This window comes from Myotis lucifugus, unplaced genomic scaffold, assembly GCF_000147115.1.
Source record: "Myotis lucifugus unplaced genomic scaffold, Myoluc2.0 scaffold_76, whole genome shotgun sequence".
NCBI lineage: Eukaryota > Metazoa > Chordata > Mammalia > Chiroptera > Vespertilionidae > Myotis > Myotis lucifugus.
In genome coordinates this window covers 168,266-189,923 of record NW_005871124.1, presented here as the reverse complement: position 1 = coordinate 189,923, position 21,658 = coordinate 168,266, and the positions used below count along the sequence as shown (strand labels likewise).

The 21,658-nt window shown below is 39.0% G+C and overlaps 1 protein-coding gene across 1 annotated transcript in view; it reads right to left on the bottom strand.

Moving 5' to 3' along the window:
* The window catches only part of OTC (ornithine carbamoyltransferase), a 55,117-nt gene extending 50,235 nt beyond the window's left edge, over nucleotides 1-4,882 (bottom strand). The window contains exon 1 of the mRNA XM_023755403.1: nucleotides 4,806-4,882. Coding sequence (XP_023611171.1) covers nucleotides 4,806-4,882 — 77 coding nt within the window. The remainder of the gene's footprint in view (nucleotides 1-4,805) is intronic.
* Between the last annotated feature and the right edge of the window lie 16,776 nt (nucleotides 4,883-21,658).

The window sequence follows — 21,658 nt, the reverse complement described above, 5'->3', positions numbered from 1 at the left end:
TTTTTTACATTACACCTCAACTGATAAAGGGGGTCATACTATTTACACATTTGAACAATCATTAGAGTAGTTACCACCTTTCTCAGTTCTATCTAAGAGGTGGGGCAGGAAATGTTTGCTTGGGAAAAAGAGCTGTTTTTCATAGATATCAAGAGCTAACCAGGAAAATTTATCACTGGAAGGAAAGCAAACACAATGGTTCCAGTTTAAATTCCTATCCTGTTTACTATCTCCTCATAGCACCCTTGCCTTGGCTCCAAAATGAGACTGCCACACCTCTTTCCTAAGCTACTTAAAAATTAGAGAAAAGTAGACGAGCTCCATAGTTGTACCAGTTGTTGCTTTCTGGTGATAAACCCACACTTGAATTAGCCAGTTAAAACCACTGGCTTAAATGGCATAGAGACTCCATGCTGAAGTTGGAGGCAGCTTAGTCTGGTTCAGGAGCACCCAGACCAGGGCCAGAATCACTATTTTATTCTTCCCATAAAATATATGGTGCCCTTGTACTTAAATGTATCTTCTTGGTAAACCAGACCTAAACCACATGCATGTTTAAGCCAATGCATAATAGGGACGATACTATATTGGAGAAAACAATGGGAACCATGTACAGATTTTCCATCAAAACTGTCATTGTCATCGCAGCCTGGTTAAAGCCAGAATTTTGAAATAGGCAAGACAGTTTCTTACATTAATTTTATCCTTTGAAAAGGTAATTATAGAGATTTCTCAACCCCAAATCACTGAATGCTAAGAAGTTAAGCCAAGGTAATAGTAGATCCTTGTGTTAGCTTTACTCAAATACCTTCCCAGCTAGAAAATGGAGGAGTGTTTTCTTATTGGAAGAATGAACCTTTTATTGCTAGTCTACATTTTTCCAATTCTGTTAAATTGTTTGAAGCATGGGGGAAGACCTGGATGTGTTCCCCTGTATAATTGTATTTTGTTGGAAGAAAAAGGGCTTGATTCGAGTAAAATGTGGTCAGTCTGAAACAGATTTTGCCAGGGTAGGAACAATTCAATGTTAAATGATATTTTGATCACTGTGGAGACTTTAAGATAAAGACTAGCTTTTGGAGGCATAAGAGAGGACCAATGGCCCCTATGGCTGAAATTTTGGTATTACTTTAACATTGCAGATTGATACAACAGTTAAGGCATATTTTCTTGAGTTTTTGTTGTTGTTGTTATTGTTGCTGTTACTGAGATATTTTTGGCTATACCTACAAAAAAGGATGTTGTGCAAGAGTACATTGGCCAACTTGATCAATTTAGAAGGATCAAAGTAATCAAAGCAGTGGAATGAATAGAGCAGAGATTTTAAATATTTAAATTCTAGTTCTAGTTCAACTATGACCTTAGGAAGATAATTTCCCAACTTTGACCTCAATTTCTCATCTGAAAAATTAAGAAAATGTACCAAAAGTCAGTAATCCTTTGTGTCTTTGTCTTCCACAATATTAATGAAGTTAGTTCATAAAGACAAGATTTGTCATGGGCTATATTGGAGTCATTGAATTCTCAGTGGCCTAACTTTAATTCTATCCTTTTCTTTCTATCTCAAGAAGACATATTATAATACATGCAAAGAAGAGTGACTTTATTTTCACAAAACTCTTGAATCTGATCCTACTAATCTGAAAAAAGCACAGATTATTTCTAAATGTCTTTATTATTAACAGCAATAATAATTTAACAAAAAATTACTTGAAACCTTTCTCATTGTTGCTACATACTCCCTTGTGGTATAAATTACTATTGGTAATTGGTGACTAGGTGGTTTCTAAAATACCTTAGATTGTCAACATTCTAAAATGTTGTGATATTTTCCTCATCTGAAGATTGAAGAATGAGATGATGATTAGCTTTTTGCAGATCTACTATTAAAAGACTGGAAATACAAAACTGTGAAAAATCTATGGTTGCCTCTACTTCTTTTATCTTAGTTAAATTACTATATTATTAAAAATAAAAAACTAGAAATAAAACCCAAATTCTACTGTTGACTAAGGGAAACATTATGATTTCATTCCATTCCTGGTTTTATGCTTTATACTTACAGTTTTCTGAAGTCAAGAAATATGTTTTTAAAAAGCCATTCATTTTTAGTTATGAAAGAAAATGTGAATAATTAAAGGGGACTGTTTTATCTCCTCTATGTAAAAACATGGATGGACTGTAATTGCTTCATCTGTGTCCATATGTGTATAGATGGGCATCAGTGTTGGATGAAAGGAATATAATGATTTATGTAAGCCCATAGAGAGGTCTGGAATGAAATACCTGAAAACCAGTCACCACAAGCTCCAATCCATAACCTCCACAGAATTGGGTGGCTTAGCTCAATATTCCCTGAAGAAATTTCTATTTGTGAGATGAAATTGAACTGCACTTACAAATTTTTCTTCTCTGATAAAGAGATTTTTTAGTGGTTTCTTTAAAAGATGTAAGTGGTTTCCCTAATAGGCAACAAATCATAGGACACTGTCTATTATCCAAACACAGCCAGGCTCTAGAGCCTTGTTTTTAAGATGAAAAGCCTATGGATTGGGTGTTTTCAGTAGTCGTGGTGTCTGATCCTATGGATTTTGTAAAAAAATATAATAATTGACTAAAAATTATTGATCCACAAGCCAGTGTGGATAAATAATAGCTCACTTAAGCTATTATTTTATCATGTTTATAGTGACATGGCAGCTCACTTCAAAACTGTGCAGTCTCTATTTTGTGGCATTGCCAAACCCTAACTACATATTTCCTATTACTCTTTAGTGGTAAACTCACATGGTAGGTTTTGTAACAAGGACTTTCCACTTTTCCCAAGAGAAATGGGTGAGGGGGGCTTGGAATATTTTAGAATATTAGTAAATATCAAAAAGCACAAATATTTTGAAGAGGTTTTGCAAAAATTTAACCTGTGATAATTATTTTTAATGAATATGTTTCATCCTTTTTATTTTTTAATTTTTTTAAAATTCTCACCTGGTTTTTAGAGAGAGTGAAAGGGAAGGGGAGAGACAGAGAGAGAAAAACATCAATGTGAGAGAGACACATTGATTGGTTGCCTCCCGCATGCACCCCAACCAGGGCCAGGGATCGAGCCTGCAACCCAGGTACATACCCTTGACTGGAATCAAACCTGGGACCCTTCAGTCCGAGAGCTGATGCTCTATCCACTGAGCAAAACTGGCCAGGGCATTGAAAATCTTACTGTACTTTTCAAAGGAAAATATAAGTTTAAGTTCCAAGCTTTGGAACTTTTTTTCATTCAGTTGATTGCCTTCAGCTCAGTGATGATTCTTTGTTCAAAACAGTGGAATAAAATTTCATCACATTTTTATATGATGTAACTCAGTGAGATGGAATAATAAAATAATGGACATTTGTCATTTTCCAGTTTTCTTACTGGTTATCAGTAGATTGTGACTTCATGTGTCTGGAATGAAATATCTTATTTACCTTATTTACCACTGTATCTCTAACACCTTGCCTGTGGCACAAAGTAAGTGCTCAATACATATTTAGTAAATGAATGATTGTACTACTCTGCTGTGGAAGCAGAACAGATATTATTCTTTTTCCCATTTTATAAGTGAATTGACATCACAGAAACATTTAGTGACTTGCTCAAGTTCATATAACCAACAAGTGGTGGTGCCAGGCCTTGAACCTAGTTCTTGAGACCCAAAAACCTGAGCTTTCCTTCAGATTCTTGGATATATGGTATAATTCTGATAGTAATTGGTAAACCCCATAATCTCTCTGGACTTCATTTACTTTATCTGTATATTAAGAGAAGGCATTATTCTGTGGCTCTGAGGTCCCACTTAGGTCTAATACTAAGGACTTAATTTACAATATTATTTACAATCACATTCTATCTTCTGTGAGTTTTATGTTCACCAAAGAAGTGATGAAGTCCAGAGAGCTCAGAACTGTGAGGTGACCCAGAGAAGGGATGCCGAGGGCCACTTCCTAACAGTGGGAAGAAACTTCAGACTAGACGCTTACTCCTTTAAGACGTCAGTAAAGTTGTTTTAAGGTTGGTTTAGGTTGTAAAGAGGCCCTGGGGAAATTCTGTCTGATTGTTAACATGTTATAGATACTCTAGAAACTTTCTGGCAATAAAGTCCACATTTAATTACCTTACTTACACAGCTAGCTCAACACCCTTGTCTCCTTCCCCACCATTTTCCACCTTGTGCTCTATGGCTGTAAGCTGGGTGTTGCTTTTATAATGAATCCAGTGGAGACAGCCTCCTTTGCACATGCTACCAAGAATTTCAGGAATAGATATCAAACTTGGATTTTATTTTTAAAAGAATTATTTTCCTCATCACACATAAGGCTCCTTTACAGCAGCTTTGTAAATGTTAATCTAGTTGCAATTTGGAGTCTGTTCTTTTAAAGGAGTGATTAATCCCCATGTACTAGACTGATTTATTGTTTTCAAGCGAACCTGAATACAAACTGAAGGCCCTGTGCAAATTAGTTCCTCTAATTTTCTTCAGCCAGTTGTTCATTTAGAATGTACACAAACAGAAGATGTCAAGAACATTTAGTCTGTTATATCTGCCGCAGTTAGCTCCCCACCCCGACCCCCCAACACAAGATGAAATCTGATTACAGAGGACTGAGCAATGAAAGCTCAACTGGAATTAGAGACAGCTGTCTCTAAGGGTCAAGCCTGGCAATACACCCTGCAGAAAGAGACCTTTTGAGCTGCACTCCTCTGCAGAATAAAGTCCATTTATCAACATGGTTCCTAAATCAGACTCAAAACTCTGGCCATTGTCACTTACCGAAAATTTCGAACCACAAACCTCTGACCATTTCTAAGAGCTGCATTGTTCAACAGGATCCTCAAATTAAACAGCATCTTCTTTTGCTAGTGGAAAGGACGATTCTATGCACCTGAAAATGCTTCACCGAAGTAGTCAGTGGGGTCCACACAAAAGCTAAGAATGCTTTTGATTGCAGCGAGAGAGCAAAGGTAATATTATCCTTCAACTACCTTATCAAATCCCTCTGTTTAGAGATACTGCAGGGCAGAGTTCAGGGGTATTTGAACTTTAAGCCAAGCTTCACCACCACTGTGGGGTTGTTGTTGTTTTTTAGAAAAAAATCCTGACTCTTTTGGTGCCCAGACTCCTCATTTTTATAATATATTTATGCTGTCACATACTTATACAAAATCAATTGACAACTCACTGAGCATGTAATATATGCAAGGCACTGCAGTGCTAGCTGGTGTGAAGGCACATATAAATAACTCATTCAGAAAAATGTGAATTGGCAGTGCCAAAAGCCAGAGGTAGACATGACAGCCCTCAATATTTCCAGTGATATCATCTTCCTATCTCTAATCCCAAGCCTTTGCACAAAAACAAAGAAGTACAGGAAGAAGTGCCCTGGAAGCTTTTAGTTTTAACTTTTTATTTTATTTTATTTTTTTTCATGGCAAGAAGCTGGAGGTCCCATTGTGTCTTGCACATAGTAGGTCTTCAATAAATCAGTAGATGACTACTAATTATAGCAGGAACTCAGAATCAGTAGAAGTGGGGAGGTTAGTTCCATATGCTTCTCCTCTCCGGGTCACTAAGGGGCCATCCAAAGCTTCACATTAATTCATCCACCTACACTTACAAATTGGATGTTTTCAAAATCTATTCTGTGTTAGATACTTGTTTAGGCTAGAATTTCAGAGGATGAAGATGATCTCACCTTTGCAGAATTTACAGTCAATTAGGGTGTTAAGATTTGTAACTAAATAGCAATAACATAAGCCCATAGAAGAGGTCCAGAGGAAGTGCTACCACATCATAGAAAGGGGAAATGCTCTAAGCTGGAAAGGGAAGGAGCCAGGGGAAGAGGGAAAGGGGTGGGGGCTGCCTCTTCTGGTCAATTTATTAAACTTTAGCAAACTCAGGTAAGCACTTGCTAGAAGTATATGTAATACAAGAAAAATATTATTTAAAAACCAACTATGGCCACTTCAAGGGCAGGGATGGTTGTGATGTCATAATTAATATCATCAGGGAAATAAATCTGGACAAGATTCCCTTCTACTTACAGAGACTGGTGTGGGATAAAGAGCAAGAAAGACCAAATTTTCCAAACCTTTGCCAAATCTTTTGCTCTGGAAGAATAGTTCAGGCAGTGGCAAGTGTTTGCAAAGGCATGGAGGTAAGAAGTTATACAGTGAATGCTCCAAGTAAGAGCACAGATGGATATTTTGTTTGAAAAGACCATTAAGCATTGTTTAAGAGGCGAAATTGGCCAGTTGTTGGATAGGATTCAGAGAACAAAATTAGTCTATGTAATACAGGGAAGGAAACTGAATGTTTGCAAGGAGGCTGAGGGAGAAGTCAAACTGCATGCCAATGTAAAGTCCATATATTCAGTCAACTGTGCTACCTGCACAGACAACTCATATGAGCAATGATGTTTGGGGAAAAATCAAAAAGTGTCTGCAGTGCTGTGGTAGAGAATGTGGGCAACACTTCTGAGATGTCAAAGCAATACACAAACCCTCATAATTCTATGAAGGTAGGCACTCAGCCCACCAGAAGGATTCAAAATAAAACCTAAACCACCCATAACCCTCAGAGATATTGGAAGAGAAGAGCTACCTCACAAGTGGGATGAGGTTAAAGGCAATTTCACTGAATCTCAAAACACATCTCAACTGAAATCTTCATCACATGCGGAAAAAACACCTTATAGCAGTGGTTCTCAACCTTGGCTGCACATTAGAATCACCTAGGAATCTTTTTTTAAATCCTGATTTCTGGGCCTCATCCTCTGGAAATTCTGTTTCTTTGTGATGGGGCGGGGCCACAACATGAGTAACAAAGAAACAGAATTTCCGGAGGATGCAGCCCAGAAATCAGGATTTTAAAGAGATTCCCAGGTGATTCTAATGTGCAGCCAAGGTTGAGAACCACTGCCTTATAGGGTTTATCACTCATCCTCTTGTTCCACAATTCCTCTAATTCCTCTTCAGCTGCCTGGTTTGGCTCCCTACAGAGTTCCCTTTGTCCACCCAGCCCTCCATTTACTCACATTTCTCTGCTGCAAACAACAATTATGTAACCACGATAGGCCAGGTCTCTATGATGGGTGGGCTCTAAGGGATATAGTGATAAATAGGAGTAACGAGTCCCTTCCCACGTGGAGCTCACCATTTGAAATGACTCCACAGCACAACTTCTGTATGTGTCCTCTGACCCCATACATTCTAACCAAGGTGTAGGGTCTTGTTCCTGCTCCCTTGCTTCAGGCCCCATGGGACCTCCAGCTTGACTTGCTCCTCATCCAGCTTCCAGCATCAGGAGTAGGAGTAGGGGTTAGATGGAGTTCTTGGAGAAGGTGGCACTAATCCTTGATGTACTGGGAAGAATTAGAAAATTGTCAAACTAGAGGGACCAACAAAGGGATATTACAGCAAAGGAAGGAACTTGAGAGTAGATCCAGAGGAAGGAACAAATAGGGTGTGTGGAGTAGCAACAAATGATTCACAATTGGAATCACAAATGGTCAATCCCATCATTGACCGTTTAAATGAAGCCATGCCATCACCAAGTATATTATTTTTTTAAAAAACCACACACACACACACACACACACACACACACACACACACACACATAAAACAAAAAAACAAAACAGAAAACCATGAGTGTCTATGTCTTATTCATATCCCCTTTGCATTGTCTTCCCCTACATACCTTCCACGTCTTATGCAAGCGACCACAGCTATCTATCTACCTGAGGATAAACTCCCCATACTTCTCACCCTTGTGTGGGCAACCATAAGGCATGTTTTACTCACTCTCCCAAAAATCTCCAGTGGAACTGAACCTCAATTGCCCACAGTAGAAACCTGCTCATCAATGTGCCCTGTATTGCCCTAGCTGGCTTGGCTCAGTGGATAGAGTGTTGGCCTGCGGACTGAAAGGGCCCAGGTTTGATTCTGGTCAGGGCACATGCCTGGGTTGTGGGCTTGATCCCCAGTGTGGGGCGTGCAGGAGGCAGCCAATCAATGATCCTCTCTCATCATTGATGTTTCTATCTCTCTTTCTCCCTCTCCCTTCCTCTTTGAAATCAATAAAAATATATTTTTAAAAATGTGCCCTGTATTAGCTGTCTTCCCTTCATAGTGTCACTTCCCTCACTCCCCTACCAGTGCTTCTTTGGATTATCTTCCCAATAAACCACTTGAACTCAAATCCCTTGATCAATGTATGCTTCTGTGGGAACTCAATCTTTGCCCAGGTCTACCTTCTCAACATTTTTTCAATGCTATGTTTCTTGTTCTCTCCTCTTAGGCCCTCTTATCTCTGATTTGGTGCCTGGAATTTCAGTGTCAACATCTTTGTTCCCTTATCATAAGGAACCCTCACTGTCAGATTTAGTCCTGGTTACTGTGCAACTGGTGGTGTACTGATAAATGTTTAATAACCAGCTCTTCAAAAAGGAAAAAGGCTTTGATTTGCAGCATTGACTGATTTGTCTTGTGTAAAAGTTCCTACTATGCCATGGTCAGCTTTAAGCTACTGTAGCGACATCACTGAACACAGAGTTGGGAAGAGAGGTGTAAGACTGGCTCTTGCAAGCCATTGTGAGCTGGCTCTAATACATCACTGACTAAAACCTCCATCCAGAAAGGAGGATTTTCTCGATTCGAAAGGAATAGTGGAGTCAGATAGTTGAGGGCCTTAGAAAGCCATATTATGGAGTTACAAATTTAATCTATAGTCAAAGAAATATTAATAAAGTTTTAGGGGCAGACAAGGATATGTCATTATCTGCATTGTGTTTTCAAAACACTAAGAGCACCATTGTGTAAGAAGTACAGTGTGGAGAAAATGGAGACAAAGAGACAGAAGATACCATATTATAGGGGCCTGAGCATATATTGATGCTGTGGAAATAGAAAGCAGGGGATGGATGCAAGAGAGATTTAGGGATTAGAATTCACCTATCAGAACAGTTGATTGGATGTTGAAGGAAGGGAGATGGAAAAGTTAATGAGACTCCAGGATTTTAAGTTTGTGCTATCACATTTGAGTCTAAAATTCCAAATAGCCAAGTTGGGGGATAAAAACAATGTGAGTGTCCTGACATATAAAGCTTGTGAGCATCATTATAGACTTGCAATATTTCTTTGAAATTGCTACTGTGTCTCCCTAGTGAAATCTAAGCACTGAAGAGGGAATCAATGTGATGTGAAGGAAAGAATTATGAGAAGGATGTTTGAAGGTCTAATGTGACCTCTGACTGGGTCACTAACTGATGGTCAATTTGTCTAAGTCACTTGACTCCTCTAAGATCCTCAGAGTCCTCATCTCTTCAACTAAAGATTTTATAGATGAGCTATTACACTGCTTGGGAAACTTTAACATGCTCACCAAACATGAAGTACAGTGTCTAAAAGCCTCAACATGGATATTGTCAAAGATCTATCGCCAATCTGAGCTCTGTACAAATAAGACATACTAGTATTGTTACTGTAGTGAGAAGCTCTGTTTATCTCAGAATGTTGCTAATTACATAAGTACTTTTTATAGCTGACTGTCTGGAGTCTTTAAGACCCTGAGAAATCAAAGCATTTACACTTTAGTTACAAGCTCTGTGAGATTGTTGCTGGTGATCTATCTTCCACTGGATATGAACAGGGAAGCACATATTCCTGTCTGAGACCAGTAGCCATACTGTAATCATGAAGAGAAGCAGCCTTAGAATGAAGCTGTGATTTGACAGAGTGGAAGAAGGAAGAAACCTTGGTCATTTATTACATCATTTAGTTGCAAAATAAACCAACCTCATGACTCTCCTAACCACTGGACACCTTGTTATATAAAATAATAAATGTCCTTTTCCTTTAAGTCACTCTGAATTGGGGTTTTTGTTACTTGCAACCAAATACATGCTGATACATAATTTAGCTTAGGTTCTTGAAGGTTTATTTCTCATGTAACAACAGATAGAAAATGATGTCCTTCACAGATGTGGTTCTAGTTCAAAACCTATCATTTATTCATTGAATGACATTGGGCAAGTCAGTTTCCTTATCTGTAAATGGAAACAATATTCTCATTATCTCCTTTTAAAATATATTTTGGTTAGATTAATATACTTAATATGTTTTGTTGTTTTTAATTTTTAGGCTGGATTATATGGTAAGTATATGTATACCTTTAGAAGAAATAGCCAAAATATTTTCCAGAGTGGCTATATTATTTTATAGTTCTCTCAGGAATGCATGAGGGCTCTAATTGCTCTGAATCCTTGTCAGCACTTGGAATTATTAATGTTTTTCATATAGGTATGTAGTAGTTTTTAGTTGTGGTTTTAGTTTGTATTTTCTTAAAGGCTAACAATTTTAAGCATCTTTCTCTGTGTTTATATGCCATCCATATATCCTCTTTGGTGAAGTGTCTGTTAAATCATTTGCCAAATTAATTTTTTTAATTTTTAGGCCTAATCAAATTCTTTTTGATTTTAAATCTTTATTGTTGAGAATATTACAGATGTCCCTCTTTTTTCCCCCCACTGTCCCCCTCTACCCAGTTTCTGCCCCACCCTGAGCCTTCACCACCCTATTGTCTGTGTCCATAGGTAATGCATATATGCATATATGTTCCTTGGTAATCTCTTTCCATCCCCTAACCCCCCTTACCTCTGAGATTCGTCAGTCTGTTCCATGTTTCCATGCCTCTGGTTCTATTTTATTCATTAGTTTATTTTTTCATTAGATTTCTTGTTCATTTATTTTGATTTTTTGATTCAATTGTTGATAGGTATGTATTTATTGCCACTTTATTGTTCATAATTTTTATCTATTTCTTAAAGAATACCCTTCAACATTTCATGTATTACTGGTTTGGTGGCGATGAACTCCTTTAGCTTTTTCTTGTCTGTGAAGCTCTTTATCTGACCTTCAATTCTAAATGAGAGCTTTGCTGGGTAGAGTAATCTTGGTTGTAGGTTCTTGCTATTCATCGCTTTGAATATTTCTTGCCACTCCCTTCTGGTCTGCAAAGTTTCTCTTGAGAAATCAGCTGTGCTCCCTTGTAGGTAACTAACTACTTTTCTCTTATAGCTTTTAAGACTCTTTTTTTCTTTAACCCTTGGCATTTTAATTATGATGTGTCTTGGTGTGGGCCTCTTTGGGTTCCTCTTATTTGGAACTGTCCGTGATTCCTGGACTTGTAAGTCTATTTCTTTCACCAGGTAGGGGACGTTTTCTGTCATTATTTCTTCAAATAGGTTTTCAATATCTTGTTCTCTCTCTTCTTCTGCCCCCCACCCCCCACCCCATAGTGCAAGTGTAGGTACACTTGAAGTTGTCCCAGATGCTCCTTACACTATCTTCATATTTTTGGGTTCTTTTTTTCTTTTTGCTCTTCTGGTTGGGTGTTTTTTTCTTCCTCACATTCTAAATTGCTTATTTGATTCTTGGAATCCTCTACTCTACTGTTGAATCCTTGTAAATTATTCTCTATTTCAGTTAGTGTATGCTTAATTTCTGACTGGTCCTTTTTCATGTCTTTGACATTCTCACTAAGATCCTTCAAAGTCTCACTAAGTCCCTTGACACTCTCATTAAGTCCCTTGAAGGTCTCATTAAGATCCTTGAGTAACCTTATAACCGTTGTTTTGAACTCTTTAACCTGTAGTTTGCTTGCTCCCATATCTTTCATTTGTGACATGTTTCTTTGTCTCCACATTTTGTCTGCTTCCCTGTGTTTGTTTCTATGTATTATGTAGAGCTGTTCTGTCTCCTGGAATTGGTAGAGTGGCCTTGTGTAGTAGGTGTCCTGTAAGGCCCAGTGGCTCAGTCTCCCCAGTCACCTGAGCTGGGCACTCTAGGTGTACCCCTGTGGGGGCTGTGTGCATAGTCTTGTTGTAGTTGAGCCTTGATTGCTGATGGTGTCACCGGGAGGAACTGACCTGCAGTACAATTGGCTGTGAGGACCAGCTGTGACTACAGTGGGAGAGCTGCTGTGCAGGAGATACCCATACAGAAAAGGACTTGCTTCAATGGGGCTTTGGTGCTCACTGAGTCTGCCTCTTGAGTGTGTCGCTTATGGATGTGTAGAATTGTAATCTGGTGTGGTCTGAAGCTGTCCACTGGGTGCACTGAAGCTGTCCACTGGGTGCTCTGGGGCCTCCTGGGAGGTGCAAAGTCAGCCACTGCCTGGGGCCACTGGTCAGGAGCTACAGAATGGCTGCTACTTGTACAGGACTTAGAAGTACCCAGGTGAGGACAAACTTTGAAGCAAGGCAGGCTGGTGCTAGTGCTGGATCTTGGGCCTCTTACTGATAGGTATGAGGCACACTGGTGCTAGCTGCTGCTTGTTTGAGAGATTTCATGAAAATCTGAAGCCTGAGCCAGGACAGGTCATTCATATGGAAAAACAGCTGCAAACAGCTTGGGCAGGGCTGAAAATTGGATGGGGTGGGGTCTCGGGGAATCACCAGGCTGAAGCAAACAGTGTGGCCCATGTTGATGGAAACTCAGCTATGGCTGCAAGTCAGCTCTGCAATGGAAGGAGGTCCCAGCACAGGAACAATGACCCCTGTGAGCATCCCTGTCTGCAAGAAAGCTGCCCCCATGTTCTTGCCCTGATACCAGACAGTTCAGTTCCTCCCCATATGTCCCTGGATTCCCCCAAAGCCACTGCCCAGTGCTGGAGCTCAGAGGAAACGATACCATGTAAGTTCATGTGCGGGCCCTTTAAGAGGAACACCTGGGATTCCACCGGCCCCTGTGTCACTTAGCCACAATCCCCACTGGTTTTTACAGCCTGAAGTTATAGGGACTTCTCTTCCCAGCTCTGGAACCCTGGGCTTGGGGTGTGGTGTGTGGCTGGGACCCCTTGTTTCTCATGGGAGGCCTTGGAGATATTCCTCCTGATTATAAAACGCCACATGTGGGTGTCAGATCAGCCCATTCAGCACCTCCCATCTCCTAGCAGTCTCAGTGTGCTTTCTTCTTTACTTCTCTAGTTGTAGGACTTCCATTCAGCCAGCTTTCAGGTGGTTCTGAATGATGGTTGTTCTGTATTTTAGTTGTAATTTTGATGTGGTTGTGGGAGGTGGCTCATACTGGCATTTACCTATGCTGCCATCTTGGTTCTCCCAAATTTACTTTTTAATTGAGCTTTTTATTTTTTACTAGAGGCCCGATGCACGAAGATTTGTGCAAGAATGGGCCTTCCTTCCCCTGGCTGCCTGCACCGCCTTCCCACGCTGCCCAGAGGCCCGGAGTGGCTGGGGTGGTGCAAACGCCTGCATCGTCACCATGGCAATGCAAGTGTCCCACCCCGCCCCACCCCCGGCCACTTGGCGCCTGCATATGCAAATTAACCCACCATCTTTGTTGGGTTAATTTGAATACTCACTCCTGATTGGCTGGTGGGGCGTCACAAAGGTGCGGTCAATTTGCATCTTTCTCTTTTATTAGTGTAGATTGTTTAATTTTGAGAGTTCTTTATATGTTCTAGACAAAATACCATTATTATATATGTATTTTTGCAAATATTTTCTCCCAGTCTGTAGCTTGCCTTTTCATTTACTTGGTAGTGTCTTTTGCAGAGCAAAAGTTTTAAATTTTGATCACATTCAATTTACCACTCTTTCTTTTTATGAATTAAAATGCTGGTGCTATATCTATGAACTCTTTGCCTAACCAAGATCACAAAGATTTTCTGCTATGTCTTCTGAAAGTTTTATAGCCTTACAGTTCCATCTAGATCTATGATCCATATTGAGTTAAATTTGTTCAAAGTATAGTTTCAGGTTGAGATTTTTTTTTTTTGGTGGTGGTGGCATATGATATCTAATTTCTCTTTGCTTAAGACCCCTTTATGTCCTAGGTCATATACAACTTGTTGAAGAATCCACAAAAATCCTTTTGTGTTAATGTTTCTGGACCTCTTCAGAAACTGTAAACCTGTGTCCAATTGTAAGATTGTATTATTATATGGCATGGCTCTTCACAGAAAGTGGCAAAAGGAAATAAACTAGAATTATGAGAGTGAAGTAAATCCCCACTTGTATATATGTTACCCACAGAGCTCCAACTTTATAGACAATCTTAAATTTAATTTTTAATTAACAGATGATAATGGGGCTTTGTCAAAATATTGATTTAGGGTGTTTTCTTGCTACACCACTGCTAAGTGTTTGTTTAAACATTCCAGCCTTAAGGGATATTGTGAAATTGGTGAAGATTATCTCTGATCCCCTTTTCCTACCATACCCTTTCAAATGAGACATGTAAAGAAGGTAAACAAGGTCCTACATGAAGAGCAAAATTATGAATTAGAGCATGAAATGCTGATCATCAAATTCAAGTGCAATTTCTCTTCTCTCTTGTCATATAAACCACATGTTGTTGAAGTAACTCTTCTGTTAATCATTTACTCTGGCAGTTGTTTATGTTAAGCAGAGTCTAGAATTTTTCAGAGCTTTGATAGGGATAAAAATCTCAAGTTTTCATACGTGGTGCTTTTTACTTTGTGATATGGTAAATTTTGGCATTAGAAGACAAGACTAGTAAATACACACTTTATGAAGTAGGGAAGTATAAATAAATATGGTTAATGATCTAACAACCTTTGTGTCAGATGAGGTTCAAAAAGTGAGGTTATCATTCATGGGTGCCCTTTTATTTACGCAAGCTCCAGCCTAGAATCCTAGAGACATCTCTTCCCCCATAGGCTGATTCCAATTCCTCCCCTGGGAAGCACAGAGATCAAGCTGTGCATAAAGGTTATCAGGCATTAAGCAAACAGGGAACTCACAGAGGTTCAAAGTTCATCAGTGTTTCAATAATCATCCCTGATGCTTCTTAGGATTGCCAGATAACTAGAATCTGAATGATGTGGGGGAACCTGTGAGGCTATTGGCATTGCTTCCTACTGCCCAGGGCTTGTCTAGAAGCACTGTCCCAATGATCATTTTGATGACAATATTCTACCTTTGAGCACAGTACACATATTCTAGATGTCCTTAAAATCACTACTTGGTGAATGCCTCCCCTGCCCATTTCTAATTCTTAAAGAAACCTACAATCATCTTTGTGGTTGATGCCTCTATCCAGATAATACTTGGGAAGTCCTCTGAGCTGATCATGATTGCTTTATTAGGCAACATCTGCTAAAGCAAGGATTCTTCCTACATTTTAAACTACTAGCTAAACACAACCTTCTTCTCTTAAGGCTTCTGATAGCAAACAATTCTTTGGCCTGTAAAGATGGGACATACCCAGGGTCCAGAAGATAAACTGAGAATTATGTCCCCAAAACAAGAGAGAAACAAGCTCATTTTCCTAGAGCTTTTTTGACTATTTGGACCCTGTGTCATGGAGATTGGAACTCATAACATATTGATTTTATCCTCCAGAATTCTTCAACTAGAGTTCAGCATCTTTTCTTCCAGAAAAACAGAGTTAATGAATTCCCAGATCATCTTCAGTTGTTACCCAGTGTATTACCATTAAGGAATAAGCAAATCACCTAGAAGCCCTATAAGGAAAATTAATCCAAGGATTTGGGGGGTCAGTTAATTAAGGTTGAAGGCTTATTTATTTTGAGCAAATTCCTCAGCCTCTCTAAGCCTCAGTTTCCTCTGATGGCTTTTCTTATAGCAGCTTGTATCGCATGGCTTTGTTGTGAATATGAAATGTAATAATGAATACAGTATCTGGATCAATGTTCAATAAGTATTAGCTTTTCTTAGTTACTAGCATCAATACATATAGTGAGAGTCCCCATCTCCATCACAGTTTGTTGTTGGCTTATTATAGTCACTTTCCCAGAAATAAAAGTGTTGAGGTGCCCTGCTTTTTCTTTTTTTTACCATTGTCCTCTAAGCCAGCAATTTTCAACCTTTTTCATCTGATGGCACACATTAACTAATTACTAAAATTCTGCAGCACACCAAAAAATATATTTTTTGCCTATCTGACAAAAAAAAATAGGTATGATTTTGATTCATTCACACCAGATGGCTATTGTTGTGTTGACTGTTGTCGTTTTTTTTTTGTTGTTGTTTTGTTGTTTCTTGGTTTGTTTGTTTTTTATAATCTAAGGGAAAAGAGGTCAGTACCCCTGACTAAATAGTCAGGTATTGCATGTTTTAAAAATTCTTGCGGGACATCATTGTGCCTCTTGAGGCACACCAATTGGAAATTGCTGCTCTAAACTAATCAAAAATAAGAGAAAAAAAAACAGAAAACAATGTTTCTCAATGAGGACCTTTAATGTTTTCTTCTCTCTTTTCTTTCTCCCCTAAATCCGTGGTCGGCAAACTGCGGTTGGTGAGCCACATGCGGCTCTTTCGCCCCTTGAGTGTGGCTCTTCCTAAGCCTTAGGAGCACCCTAATTAAGTTAATAACAATGTACCTACCTATATAGTTTAAGTTTAAAAAATTTGGCTCTCAAAAGAAATGTCAATCATTGTACTGTTGATATTTGGCTCTGTTGACTAATGAGTTTGCCGACCACTGCCCTAAATGGTGGGAAAACCAGGGACTTTGTTCTCCCGCAGTACTTCAACTGCCTAACTTTCAAAGTTTCTAATATTTTATTGTCTGCTACTATTTTCCTTCTATAACCCTGGCATGCTAAGCAACCTATCCCATTTGAGATGGAAGTGAGATAAAATAATTAATGATTGCTAAGTGCTTTGAAAATACAAAGGACTCTATAAATGCCATGGGTCATTATTGCCTTCCAGTATATGAAACAGTATAATAAAATGGATCATAAAATCTCTTTACTACCATGGCTACTACTCTTTTTGCCAGTTAAAATCTATAGTTGAGCCTGTTGGTTCAAAGCAATGAGGGACATGAAAACAATTCAGTCATTTTCTAAAGTAGGTGTCCCTGATCAATTGACTCTGGAGACATCAGCAATATATTTTGCAAAGTTTATGTGAGAATAATGCCTCATCAAGAACATACAATGGAGCCAAGATAGTCTCTTCAATAAATGGTGTTGGGGAAATTGGACAGATATATGCAAGAAAATGAAACTAGACCACCAACTTACACCATACACAAGAATAAACTCAAAATGGATAAAGGACTTAAATGTACGGCAGGAAACCATAAAAATTCTAGAAGAATCCAAAGGCAACAAAATCTCAGACATATGCCGAAGCAATTTCTTCACTGATACAGCTCCTAGGGCAGTTGAAACTAAAGAGAAAATGAACAAATGGGACTACATCAAAATAAAAAGCTTCTGCATAGCAAAAGAAACCATCAACAAAACAACCAGAAAACCCACTGCGTGGGAAAACATATTTGCCAACGTCATATCTGATAAGGGCCTAATCTCCAAAATTTATAGGGAACTCATACAACTTAACAAAAAGAAGATAAACAATCCAATCAAAAAATGGGCAAAGGATCTAAATAGACACCTTTCAAAAGAGGACATTCAGAAAGCCAAGAGACATATGAAAACATGCTCAAAGTCACTAATCATCCGAGAGATGCAAATCAAAACAACAATGAGGTACCATCTCACACCTGTCAGACTGGCTATCATCAACAAATCAACAAATGACAAGTGCTAGAGAGGATGTGGAGAAAAAGGAACACTCGTGCACTGCTGGTGGGAATGCAGACTGGTGCAGCCACTATGGAAGACAGCATGGAGTTTCCTCAAAAAACTGGAAATGGAACTCCCATTTGACCCAGTGATCCCACTTCTAGGAATATATCCCAAGAAACCAGAAACACCAATCAGAAAGGATATGTGCACCCATATGTTCATAGCAGCACAATTCACCATAGCTAAGATCTGGAAACAGCCTAAGTGCCCATCAGTAGATGAATGGATTAGAAAACTGTGGTACATCTACACGATGGAATACTATGCTGCTGTAAAAAAGAAGGAACTCTTACCATTTGCAGCAGCATGGATGGAGCTGGAGAGCATTATGCTAAGTGAAATAAGCCAGTCAATGAAGGAAAAATACCACATGATCTCACTCATTCATGGATAATAAAGACCATTACAAACTTTTGAACAATAATAGATACAGAGGCAGAGCTGCCTCAAACTGATTGTCAAACTGCAGCGGGAAGGCCAGGGAGGGTTGGGGGGCAGGAGGGAGGGGGGTAAGAGATCAACCGAAGGACTTGTATGCATGCATATAAGCATAACCAATGGACATAAGACACTGGGGGGTAAGGGAGGCCAGGGGATTGTCAAGGGCGGGGGGGGGGGAAGGACACATATGTAATACCCTTTGTAATACTTTTAGCAATAAAAAAAAATTTAAAAAAAAGAATAATGCCTCATGATCACCTTCCGTTTCTAATAACATCACTGACTCTTCCCCCACCCATAAGTGCTTTTTCTGCAATAAATGTGCTACTCATATCTCTTCTACACATATTAGTTAATTTATATCACTACCAGTGTTTGTTTTTATGCACCATGCATCATAGCAGTAGGGCACTGGATAGAGAGGATAAATAATACAGGTAATTTTGGTTAGATAGGGGGCAAAGTGTAAATGATAATATTATGTAGCTTAGAAAAAAACTGATCAACTTAAAGTAAAAGCTTTTGCTATATTTCCTATTATAATTGCAAATGGGACAGCATTTTAAACTTTCCAGGTATAGCTGCCATATCTAGAAGCCCACCTATGTCTTTGTGTTTGGGGAAGCCTGAGGGTGTTAGTAAGATTCTAAAAATGATTAAGATATATGAAGGGATGCAAAGAATTAGTTTTCCATTAGAGGTTCTGAACATATTTACAACCCAGAATTTTTTGTTGCTTTGAAACCAAACTCATATAAAAGTGTTTAAAATTTTTGAAATTGACCACAATTTTGAGAACATTCTGTGATATTTTTTTCATCCTGACACTGCACTCTGATTTGAGAAACTAATGTTAGTACCTGAGACTATTCCTTAACTTTATTAAGTGAGTATAATTAAGAGTTATTTGCATTCAATTATTTGCTTATCTGCTTCTTTGATTGTGCTTTCTCTTTTCATCAATGCCAATTTTGGCTTCATTTAATCAAAGTGGTGAAATAATTAGATAGATAAGAGAGTTAAAGTAAAACTGATACACCAAACTTTGATAAGACCCTAAGGCCTCCTGAAATATTAACTTCCTTTATCACTGTTCTTCCTAAGGCTCACCTTGCATTTTAACTGTGGGGGATGATTACTGAGAAAGTTATTAAAGTCAACATGTGCTGGGGCTGACCGGCAGACCCTGAATGATGGATGAATGATTACTCTGACACATGTTTCTGTGAAAGAGAGGCTAAGGGGCTGTTTTGCTTTAGAAGCAAACAGCCCTGTTCGCCTGCCTCATTAGGTTTTTATTGTCACAACAGCTTGAACTAAAATTAACCTCTAGACACAATCAGCAGGGTAAGTATGCTTGAGAAAGCACATGCTTCTACAAGGTCGGGTCTTTAAAGACTAAGCATAGAGATTCTAGCAAAACACCTGGGGTTTGTACTAATTTGGAAAAGTCAAGGCAGTGTCTGCCACCTTCAACAAGGTCCCCCTAAAGACCCTTGACCTCAGACTTTCCAACCAAGTCCCATACTTCCCCACAAACATGTACTGTCAAAAGGCAAATGAGGTTTAAATGCTTCAATATCTGATATTATAGGAGGAACTCCACAACTATGACTTACTGACATATGTAGAAGTTTTATATACAATGAGAAACTGGGTCAAAATAATCATTTAAAAGTGTTCACTAGATAAAAGGAAAGATCTTACACTATGCATTTATTAAACTTTTAATGTAAGCATAGTACCTTCTTTACTAGATTTTTGAGAGGTCTGAGATCATATAGTGTTAGCCATAGATTGACCCTGAGTATCTTAGTCCAACCCTCTACTCCAGAGGACCAGGGAAATAAAGTGACTTTCTCAAAATCAGTTGGGGAGGGAGAAAGAGAGAGAGAGAAAGCAAGTGAGAGGGTGAGAAATAGAAAAAGCCTTCTGGACTCCTAGTGAAAATTCTTTCCATTACTTATTGACAGAAAATGAGAGGTTTTCATTGCCCAGCATCCAAAACTCCCTCCAGTTCTCATTGTGTGAGTCTTCGTGTAGCATCTTAGTATAACAATCTTCCCTCCCACTGTTCACCCCCTGCAAAGCTAGGTCATGGCCACATGATCCAGCACATGCTCTCACCTGGGGCTTTGAATCTTGAAGGACTAAAGAAAAAAAGCCAGTGAGATGATATTCACAAGGCTATGATCTCCCAGCATTTCTGGCTGTGTTGAGTTGCTAGAACACTCTTGTCAATTTAAGTTCCTTGATGATTTGCCACTAAATCCATTTTTCCCTGAAGAACTCTGATTCGCCACAAAGTGAGCTGCAGGCAACTGACCTTCAAGGAAAAGTGATAAAACCAGGATTGGTTGACATTAAAACTCCCCCCTTAGAAATACAGTGACAAAAAAGCTGATTAAACAATTGCTTGTAGTCACCTGGCATGCTGATTGAGAATATGATTTAAGGAGAGTCATGTGAAAGGCATGAAGAGTTCAAGGACAACCAATGAGGTGGCTGCTTCTTGTAATGAACAACTTAATGGTGAAAAAAGTCATCTACCTCAGCAGATCTGAGATGGTCAAAGATAAACTCAAACTTGAGTTTCATCCTGTGTGCTGATCTATAATAATAATAATAAAAGCGTAATATGCTAATTAGACTGGACATCCTTCTGGATGAAGCTGGGGCTGCAAGGGAAGCCCAGGCCCCGGGTGCCAGAGGAAAGCCGGTGCCGGCAGCCAGGGGAAGGAAGGCCTACTCTTGCATGAATTTCCTGCATTGGGCCTGTAGTGAATTATAATATCAGTGATATTCGCATCCCTGACAGGTTTCTTATGTGCATATTGTGGCATTATATGAGTTAGACTGAAAGCTGGAAATTTGACCTGGCAATATATGAGAGGATTCAGAGGATCCTAAGAATTCTGAACCCTTAACTCTCATTGAATCTCACTTGACAGCTCAATAAATCTCTCCTAGCTTGTCTGATGAAATTATTCTTCCCTTGGTTAAAGATACTTTTACCTGAGGGAGTTACCTTGAAAGATGAAGCCAGTTCTCTTCATGATACTCTCCCCCACCAATTCCCAAGATTGTCAGATTTCCACATAACCCTATAAGGGGGTAAACAATGACAAAGTCAAAACCCAGAGAAGGCCAAAGTACCCCTGGACTTCTAGTTTATATTGGCAAAAACTCTGAGATGTGTGTATGAGAATAGAGTATAAGGATACTTGATCAAGGATGAGAAGTGTAATTTTGGATTGGTCTGTTTCCAACAGTTCAAGATTCACTGCAGATTGAACAGCTATACTGAATCTGATACGTGAAGAAGGGAAATGCTACAAGTGGACAAAACTTTAAGCAGTACACTTCACTGGCATTTTACCAGGAGAGAGAGAAGCCTTGAAGTATGGATCTATATCAAGGCATGAGCAATGGTTAGTGGGTTAGCCAGGTGATTAGGGGACATAGAATGTACAAGATTAAAGACTGGGGGCAAGAAGTTTTAAAAAAAAATGTGAGTGAACCCAGAGAGTGAGATTATTGATCTCCCTTGTGAATGCACACAAAACGACACACCA